Source organism: Corvus hawaiiensis, chromosome Z, assembly GCF_020740725.1.
Source record: "Corvus hawaiiensis isolate bCorHaw1 chromosome Z, bCorHaw1.pri.cur, whole genome shotgun sequence".
Lineage (NCBI taxonomy): Eukaryota > Metazoa > Chordata > Aves > Passeriformes > Corvidae > Corvus > Corvus hawaiiensis.
The window spans coordinates 59,014,059-59,024,498 of NC_063255.1; the positions used below are offsets into that span (position 1 = coordinate 59,014,059).

General features: G+C 42.1%; 2 protein-coding genes across 9 annotated transcripts in view; both read left to right on the plus strand.

Annotated features, from left to right (window-relative positions):
* TJP2 (tight junction protein 2) overlaps positions 1 to 2,351 on the plus strand; it is a 63,525-nt gene extending 61,174 nt beyond the window's left edge. For all 8 annotated transcript variants that reach the window (XM_048292891.1, XM_048292892.1, XM_048292886.1 and 5 more), the window contains one exon: positions 1,432 to 2,351. In XM_048292891.1, coding sequence (XP_048148848.1) covers positions 1,432 to 1,603 — 172 coding nt within the window. In that variant the 3' untranslated portion in view covers positions 1,604 to 2,351. The remainder of the gene's footprint in view (positions 1 to 1,431) is intronic.
* A 6,584-nt stretch (positions 2,352 to 8,935) lies between these two features.
* LOC125319408 (interferon alpha-2-like) lies at positions 8,936 to 9,666 on the plus strand. Its single transcript, XM_048290528.1, has one exon. The coding sequence runs from the start codon at positions 9,094 to 9,096 to the stop codon at positions 9,646 to 9,648; it is 555 nt and encodes a 184-aa protein (XP_048146485.1). The 5' UTR covers positions 8,936 to 9,093; the 3' UTR covers positions 9,649 to 9,666.
* Positions 9,667 to 10,440: the final 774 nt, after the last annotated feature.

The following is a 10,440-nucleotide window of genomic DNA, read 5'->3' on the forward strand; positions in this document are numbered from 1 at the left end:
TAGTTCATTTATAGCATTTGAGTCATCTAGGAAGAAACACTGTATTCTTTCACTGAAATATTTGCAGAGACAGTTTTTTGCCCCAATCAATATTACACAGAGCTGGCCTGCATTCATGTTCTCTGATATCCATTCTACCTCTGCTAGATACTTGATGAGTGTTAGTCTATCCTAAGAAATAATTGCTGTTCTAATAACAATTACTTCGATGCTTATTCCTTACAGATACATAGTGTGGCTAGGTGAACTAAGGATGAAAGTTGTCTCAGGTGACCCATCAAGTCTCACGAAAGTAGCAGTCTTTCATTAAAATTCAGTGAGTTCTGTGTGGGTTGACCACGGCGTCATCTTACCCTCCACACTGCACATTTCTATGGTTGAGCAGTCACCTATGCAAGAGCTAATACACTGCGTGACGGATTTTGTTTTCTGCTCTTTGGGACTCTTCAGTTTTCCTTGCATCTTAGTAATAGCCAGTAGGAATGGGACTTTTTTTCCTAGTGAGTCAAATGCTTTGATGTCCCAGTAAATAAACTAAATTGCAAAAATGGAAAACTGTTATTTTCTGGATTTCTTGGCAGGTTCAGAAAAGCATACTTTTTTAATATAGCATTGGAAGCTTAATGAAAGTAATGAAAATTAATCTTTTGCCATGTTTGCAGAGTGTTTGCTTACATGCAGAAATCAGTGTTGTTGGCTTTTTACAGGAATGTTAATGATTGGCATAGAAGGCAGTATTTAAGCCCTGGGAGAAAGATGTAAGGAGAATACCATCTTGTTTTTCCAGAATCTGTGTTGCAAAAATCATGGGTTTTGAAAGGGAGGAAATACCCTTCCTTGACAGATTGTATTTTTCCATGTCTGCTTAATGTCCCATCAAATGTGTAGCGCCACGGTGTATAAAAAGCAAATGTGTGGGTTTTTTCTGCCCACTTTTAAGGCTAAGAGCCTTAGTGAGAGCCTTGAGTGAAAAGGCTCCCAATTTGAGTGAAAAGGCTACCAATTTAAGAAATGTCACATAAGAAGTCTTTGGACTTTGAGATAGAAGACTGAGGATGCAAAAGAAGAAGGAGGCATAGAAAAGGTACTGTGTAAAACTAGTTAAGGAACATGTTAGTTGGGGCAGTAGCAAGGCTGAAAAACCTCCCTGCTCAGGGAATAGATGGCCATAAAGCATTTTTCCAGGCATTTTTCCACGTAGGTTGAATAGATCAAATCTGAGGATCATCCTCCAGTTTGGTGGAAATAAGATGCCTCTCCAGATAGGTTTACCATAGTCATGCAGTTTTTTATAGGCTAGAAGGGGTTTAATTTACTCTATCTGCCTTTCTAAGCTGTATGTTGCCATAAAGCAGGTATTAAGTACAACTATTTTTCAGTTTTTCATAATGGGAGTAGACATGATCACTCTCTTTTCCTGTTCTGTGTTAGCTCCAGGCCTCCAGAACCCCAGAAGCCTCCTGTTAGACCTTACCTGGAGAACCGTGTCAGTTACAGCAGTGATGTGGAAGAGGAGGAGGAGGAATACCGCCGGCAGCTGGCAGACCACTCTAAGAAGGGCTATTATGGACAGCCATCCAGATACAGAGACACAGAATTGTAGGCTTGCTAGTATGTCCACGTCTAATACTCCTTTGAGGTTTCTTCCTTTGCAGCCAAAGTGGAGCAGTAGTTAGTCCTGAAAAGCTATATTTTTACTGGGGGTGGTGTTAGAGGGTACGCTACTCAACTCAGACATATCTATACACTGGAACTGGAAGAGTTCATTTTTTGGGGATATTATTTTGTCAGTGTCTATGAAAAGAAATCACTATTGCCTGAATGCTGTTGCCTGTTTTATAAGGACCAAATCCTTAAAGTTTGTGTTAATTCTTGGTATTTTCATATTTTAATATAAGCCCCCCCTTTTTCCTTTTTATTAATGCTGCCTTTTTGGACTGTTCTGCTGTGTTATGAAAGTATGATCCCAGAGATACACTTCGTAATGCAATAGAACTAAATGTGAAAGTGTATTTGAAGAATAGTAAGTGCCTTTAACAAGAAGCATCTGAAGCTGTTTGACATCTGATACTTGGTGCAAAGCCATAACACACTAAAAAGGGGATTGACTGTGTTACCTATCTTTATTTTTTATCAGTTTCATGGTAACAGTTTTCCTTGCATGTTATTTTTCTAAGTTCATAGATGCATATGCAATATTCATAAATACTGACTGTACATATTAAAGGTGCAATTGACTGGGTGGCTGGAAAAGACCAGGATGTGCTTAAAGAGAGGAAACGGTGTAGAAATTCAGTCACATATTAAAATTTACACAGACTGCAAATAATAAAGTATATATTCTAGACAGACCTTGTGTGTCTCACTTTTCTTTTGAATTGAACTGTATTCTAGAATTGCTGACCTCCATGAGTACACTGTTTCAGTTCAGGGTCTCCTTTCCTTCTGTTCAAGTAACTGGGAAACATCACTGTTGATGTGTTTCACAGTGTTCTAGACATCATTTTAAAATTTGCTGAGATTTAAAACTGGTGCAGAAATATGGAAGTCCTGCATGGGACTTACCTCGTAGAGTATTAAGTTTTGCCTCACCATTTCTGCTCTTTATCCTTATGCAATAAAAATTCTTGAAAGTGTCATAGGGAAAAATTTCTTTTGATTATACAATATGAAAGATGGTTTTCTAATGGTTTTCTAGGAAATAAAATGCCTTCCAACCGTAACCATTATATGATTCTATATTAGGAGAAGGTTCTTCACCCAGAGGGTGGTCAGACACTAGAACAGGCTCCCCAGGACAGTGGTCACAGCACCAGCCTGACAGAGTTCAAGAAGCATTTGGACACTGCTCTCAAGGCACATGGTGTGACTCCTGGGGATGGTGCTGTTCAGGGCCAGGAGTTGGACTCAGTGATCCCTGCAAGTCCCTTCCAACTCAGGAAGTCCATGATTCTATAATACTTTGTTTAAAAAGGTAGAATTTTCTTGTTGAAACAATAGGATGAGGAAGCTTGTGCTGCGCAGATTAGAATAATTTACTTTGGAAAAGACCTCCAAGATCATCAGGTCAAACTGTAAACTGAACAGTGCCAAGTCCACCACTAAACCATGTCCCTAGCACATCTACACATCTTTAAAATTCTTACAATTCCTTTAAAATTCCCTTGGCAGTTCTAATGCCTGACAGCCCTTTCTATGAAAAGGTTTTTCCTAATACCCAGTCTAAACCTCCCCTGGTCCAACTTGAGCCCATTTCCTCTTGTCCTGTTACCTGGGAGAAGATTGACCACCATCTCACTACACCCTCCTTGTAGAGAGCAGTAAGGCCATCCCTGAGCCTCCTTTTTTCCAGGCTGAACACCCCCAAGTCCCTCAGCTGCTCCTCACAGGAATTGTGCTCCAGACCCTTCACCAGCTCTGTTGCCCCTCTCTGGACACGCTCCAGCACCGCAATGTCTGTCCTGCAATGAGGGGCCCAGAACTGAGCACAGCACTCGAGGTGTGGCCTCACCAGTGCTGAGTACAGGGGGACAATCCCTTACCTGGTTCTGCTGGCCATGATGCCATTGGCTACCTGGGCACACACTGGCTCATGTTCAGCTACTGCTGACCAGTACCCCCAGGCCCTTTCCTGCTGGGCAATTTTCCAGCCTCTCTGACTTCAGCCTGTGGTGCTGCTTGTTGTGACCCAGCATGAGAGGGGTTCACAAGGGCAGGACCTGGCACTTGGTCATGTTAAACCTCATACCAGTGGTGTTGGCCCATCGATCCAGCCTGTCCAGAGCCCTCTGCAGAGCCTTTCTACCCTCGAGCAGATCAACACTCCTGCCCAACTTGGTGTCACCCACGAAGTGACTGAGGGGCACTTGATGCCTTTCCAGATCATTGATAAAGAAGCTACCAATATAATACGAATATGTGATACAAATTTACAGGACACATGAAATGTATCGATTGAAATGCGGTGTGACGGAGCTAGGGGGTCGCTCTGCGAGAGAAGCTGTTTGGGGTCGGTCCGTACCGCGGCACTCCGGGTTGTTTCGGCGCAGGGGCTGTTCCCGAGGCGCCGGCAGCGGCCCCTGCGGGCTGCCAGCGGGGCCGCCCGGCTTCAGCCGCAGCCCGGGGAGCGCGGGCATCGGGGCGGGCAGGCGGGACGCGCCGCGGCAGGGTCACAGCTCCCTCGCCGGCTTCTCCGCCCCCACTCGCTCAGGGATCATCCACCTCAACCAGGATGAAGGGGCTGAACTTTATTGGATTCATGGGGAAACACTGTGACAAGTGATAAGGAAAAGGCTGAGGTACTGAATGCCTTTTTTGCCTCAGTCTTGAACAGTTGTCCTCTGCGTACTCGGCCGCCTGAGCAGGAAGACAGGATCTTTATAAATGACACAGGCAGTGAGATCGAGTGCTGGTCAGCAGGTTTGCAGATGACATGAAACTGAGTGGTGCACGTGACACAAAAGCAAAAGGATGGGATGCCATCCAGAGGAACCTGGACAAACCTGAGAAGCGGGCCCACAAGAACCCCATGTAGTTCAACAAGCCCAAGGGCAAGGTGCTGCACACGGACCAGGGCAATCTGAGACATGAGTAGCAAGTGTGAAGTGAACTCACTGAGAGTACCCCTGACGAGGAGGACTTCTGGGTTCTCATGGCTGAAAAGTTGAACATGAGGTAACAGTGTGCACTGGCAGCACAGAAAGCCAAATGTGTCCTGGGCTGCATCCAAAGTGGCATGGGCAGTAGGGCCAGGGAGGGGATTCTGCCCCTCTGCTCTGCTCTGGTGAGACCCCACCTGCAGTGCTGCATCCAGCTCTGGGGTCCCCAGCACAGGGGGACATGGACCTGTTGGAGAGACTCCAGAGAAGGTCATGAAGATGATCAGAGTGATGGAGCACCTCTCCTATGAAGAAAGGCTGAGGCAGCTGTGGTTGGTCAGCCTGGAGAAGACTTCGGGGTGACCTTACAGCACTCTCTTGTACCTAAAGGGAGTCTAAAAGGAAGCTGGAGGGGGACTTCTGACAGGGATATGTAGTGGTAGGACAAGGGGCAATGGCTTTAGGTTGAAGGAGGGTAATTTTAGACTAGATATTAGGAAGAAATTCTTTACTATGAGGTTATGAGGCACTAGAAAAGCCTGCCCAGAGAAGCTATGGATGCTTCATCCCTGGAAGTGTTCAAGGCTGGGTTGGATGGAGCTCTGAGCAACCTGGGCAAGAGGAATCACCACCTTGCCAGCTAAACCACAGCACTAAGGTCCTTATCCAGTCATTTTTTGAACACCTCCAGGGATGGTGATTTTACCACCTCCCCAAGCAGTCCATTCCAATGCTTAACAACCCTTTCCATAAAGATATTCTCCATGATGTCCAGCCTCAACCTGAAGCTGTGTCCTCTTGTCCTGTCCCTAGAAAAGGCTCACCCCCACCTGGCGACAACCTCCTTTCAGGCAGCTGTAGAGAGCAATAAGCTCATCCCTGAGCCTCCTTTTCTCCAGGCTAAACACCCCCAGCTCCCTTAGCCATTCCTCACTGGACTTGCAAGGTCCCTTCCACTCCAGGCTACTCTAAGAGAAGACTGGCACACACAGCTGTATGGAAAGCATAACAGAGAAAAATATTTTCTTTCAACATGGGCAGTGTCAAGCTAGATGGAGAGGAAGCTGTCTTGTGCAGCGACAAGCCAAACCTACTTTAACTCCTTTGTTACGCACTGACTTTTTAAAATCAATGTGTTTTGACCAAATGGAGAAATGAAACCGGTGTCTAGAGTAGATTAAATGATTTAACACAGGGTGGTTATAAGAGGTCAAAAGATGACTATTTTGCGGGAATGTTCTGTCTCAATGCTCCATTTGCCGTCCTATGCATCAGTTGAAGTTCGACTTTCCATTTTCCTTGGTGCCTGAGATAAAAGAACCCATGGAGAGCAGACACTCATTTAATTCCTCCATTGCGTTATAAAATATAATGAAAAGTTTCCACTAGAGAAGTAATTTACAGCATTTTAAAGATGTTAGAAAGACAAAATTGTGCATTTGTTTAGCTTTAGTCTTCCTGTAATGGATACACATATAGCTAGATGATCTTTCAGGAGCAAATCTTTTTTGCAAATTGAAGACTAGATAACCTTCCCAGAATAATGATCTATTAGATCTACTTGGAAATACAGCTGTGCTTTGTCAACTCTTTTCCTCATTTCATTGCAGTTTAGAGTGGTTGGTCTGTGCTTCACCCACAGGCAGAGAAATAAACAGCAATCTGTGCTGCAGCTTCATATCACTCAGTTACTCCTTCCAGTCTTTACTTTTAATGAATTGTTTGTTCCTGAACCAAGCAGTAAAGGTAGATTAGAGCAGATTGTGTCCTGAATCATACAATGTCACTACAATGCTTTGCTTAGTGCAATAATCAAGAAACTGGCTGACTGTGGTGGAACAATTTATTGTTATTAGACAAATAACACAAAACCAAACAGAAGCCAAACCCTGGTGGACTGTCAGGTGTAACTGCTCTGTGAGAAAGTGTAGACAACATGTTAAGACAGACAAGAGAGTAAGACCTGGACCTACCCTATCTTTTTAAGAAATACAGAAGAGACTATCTTCTGTTTTTCCCTCTGTGACACTCTTGATGGTATCCTCAGCTCTTCACTAAGAAGGAAACCTGGACAAAGCTATTTTAACTTGTGTGTCTGGAAGATATAATGAATATGATGAAGTTTATCTGTTTAAATCACTAGAAGGATTAAACTCATATAATGATTACAGTTCCGGAAAAATACTTGTGTATAATTTATGGAAATTGTTGTAGCATTATGTAATAATTTTCTTGACGTAGATATGTTTTTTACTGATTTCTGATGCACTTCAAGCCAGTTTTCCAAATAGACATTCCCACTAGGTGAAAAGATTTCATCTCATGTTAGACTTTTTGTATCCCACTCTGATTGTTGTTACTTTTTGTTGTCATAGGTGATAGCGGATAAATTTTTCCTTACCCTGGCAGTACACTCAGTCCAAGTTTGCTTAAGCAACTTTTTAAAGCCTCCCAAATACCTATATCCTGAGCATAAATGAAGCTCTAAAACAGCATCATCAATCTGCTTGGAATGACTACCAGACTGGGAATGAAGCCAACCACATAGCAATGGGTGCAACAACAGAACAAGAATACTGTAGGAATGAGGCTTAGAGCCATGAGGTATGTTGTGAAAGGATGACTGTGGGCGTCATGGCTTGCTGATGGGTGACAGGTCCTCAGGAGGATTGTAGCTGACCCTTACCGCTGCAATTGGCCAGGAGGAACAGGGAAAGACACCAAGGTGTCCCCGTTGTGTTCTGTTCCATCCTTGCACAAGACCCACAGATTTTGTAATCTCTCTCTGTATCCTTCATGATCATATAATGTGGCTGCCCCTCTCCGCATTCATGCTGGCAGTAACAAGGATTTGGCTGCAGTCTCATGCTCACTTCTCCCATATGTATAAACTGGTATCTGAAATCCTTCATGGCAGAGGACGAGAACATGAGCACCTTTCAGACAAGTCAATGGGCTTGCTCCTCTCTCCTCCCCAAATCATGGACACCTCTTTGGCAAGATTTGACCTCCAGCTGTGTCAGAGTACACCTGGGAACACTTGTGCATAGCACTGTACACTTTTGTCATGTCTAGTGAATCTATCTCTGGAAATCTAACAAGAAACTATAACCTGATGCCCCAATAAACTGAACTATTGGTGAATCTGGGTTCTTGAAAGTTCTTATTCAAGTCAACCAGACTGTGTTGAATCATTAAACTGCACTACTTTTGTGACTCTGTGATTGCGAATGAGACCAGACTTAGAGTGCAACCCTCACCACTGGTGCCCCTGGGATCTCATTGAATGTGACTGGACTTAGAGTGACAAGTTGGCTCTAATCAGAAATTAAGCCCAGCTGCACCTAGCCCATCTGTTCTCTGGGGACCAGCTGGAAACCAAGGGGATTTATTTTCTGCCAGTCTTGCATACTCTTTATGCAACAAATACACAGCCAGGTGTCAGACTAAAAAACCAGTTTATCAGACCTCTTCATCCAGACAGTATCACTTACAGACTATTGCCTTTGCAATCACATATATATTCACAGGAGGCAGGGGAGACAGCAAAACAGCAGTTTAAGACTAGCTTTTGTCAAAATACAATGAAAAACAGCGGCCAGATATCCCAAAGTACTGTGATAGCCCTCACCACCTCTAATATATGGCAAGGAAATATATTTTAATAGGAATATTTTGTCACCCCTATTCATTCTCCCCATTTATTGTCAGAATTCAGACCTGTACTCAATTGGCATTGATATTGCCTATTGCTCAGTTACTCTCATGGGGGAAAAGGAGTATTTAATCTAACTTCCTCCCGTGTTAGTGTTTGTATTTGCATGGCATTTATAGTCTCTAAGTGAGATCAGGGCTTCATTTAATTAGCAGTGTTTATGTATCAAAACCCACATATTAATACACAGTTTTGTACACACACACACACTATAATGATATGTATCCATCCTTTGAGTCTAAATGGTTGTAAGAAATAAAGATGAGTAGGTAGAGAAAGCTTAATTGAAGCTTGGAGGCATAAATCATGCTGTAGGAGGCAGGATGGCAGTAGTATTCAGCAGGTCCCCGACTCATCATTGAGAATGTTACTTTATTTCAGCATGTACTTCCACCGCTAGAATATTAGGAAAACAAGTATTTACATAACTCTTTATTTTAAATTCTCTTTATACTTCCTATAGAATTTTAGTAGTAGAGAGAATAAATAATCTGACATACATACATTACATTCTAATATCCAGCTGAAATAAAAAGAAAGTAGCAAAACAAAACAAAAAAAGACTATGAAGTCATAAAGCAGAAAATGAAAGTGTTGTCAAAAGCATACACGGGGGGAAAACCTTAAAAACCAACAAATGATGAAAGAAAACTTCTCCTACAGAATAATTAAATGTCAAGATTTTGAAGAAATGGGAATCTACAAATGACTTCAAAGCACCCAGCGTAGCACTCAGGATTTATACACACAAAAGGAGGAACATTAGAGCTTATCTTTATCATGAATACTATTGGCTTGATACAAATTGGCCTCATACTGTCATGCACCACCATCATTTCCAGTCTTCAGTGCAACCACCTCCCTTTGCAGCAAAGAAAAGTGATCGAGAACAGCCTGCGACTCTTGGATAAAATGGGCAAAAAGTTTCCTCAACAATGTCTAAGAGAGAAAATGTCCTTCAAATTTCCTACACAGGTTCTGCAGCCCAGGCAGAAAGAGACTGTTGGAGTTGCCATTGAAGAGATCTTCCAACATATCTTCTACATCTTTAGCAAAAATCTGACTCTAGCTGCCTGGGATGGGACAGCTTTGGATGAGTTCCAAAATGGACTTTATCTGCAAATTGAGCAGTTGGAGGCATGTGTAATCAAAAAGCACACCCACTACCGTCGGAGTAAAGAAGCCAGCAGGCTGAAACTGAAAAAGTACTTCCAAAAAATAGACTCTTTTCTTAAATACAAACAACACGACCTGTGCTCTTGGGAGATCAGCCGTGCAGAAATGAGAAGATGTCTCCAATTGATTGATAAGGTGACAAGGAAGCTTAAAAACTAAGGTACAAAGATTTTAACCTCACATAATTTATAATATTTATAAACAAATATTATAAATAGCATTTATTTTTTGTTCTGTGATCTATCTTGTGGCAGTGCTCTAGTTAATTTTTATTGTATTTAAATAATCATGCTTCTGAAATTAAATTTTGAAAATGTAATGCATTATTCAATGTAATGTAATTTGTTTCCTTGATAAGCAAGGTGTCTACTCTAGCTATAAATTAATCTATATGAATTTTCAGTGAGGGTTACTTTCTAGGAAGGTGTTTTCTGCTGAGAAAACATGCAGCTACTTTCCATCTCTATTTCACCTACAAGTAGAGAATCACATATTTGTGAATGAACTACGCACCCTATGCCTCATTGCTAGATCTGTACTGATTCAGACTGCATCAAAGATTAAGTAGTACATTGCTTATTTAAGTGGTCCTGACTTAGGGTGAGAATATGCATTTTTCTTTGAAAGTTTGTATCCTCTTTTCCAAGCATGCAATTTTTTTTACATTTGAGTAATTCTAACATTTGCTTTGTTCAAAGATGTAAAGTAATTATAGAAGGATTTGTCTACATAGTACATTTTTTGCAGTAGCTGTGGCTTCTGTAGTAACTTCCCAATTGGACAGTGTTACTTTTAATTGAAATATATTTACCTGTAACTATGTGGGGGCAAGGCTTTTATTCCTTCCTGCAGTGTTTCCAATTCACTTCAACTTTATTCAAAAGATTATTTGAAATAACTTTTCTATGCAAAAGTACCCTAAAGCCACATCTGCCAGGGGCACATTCTACT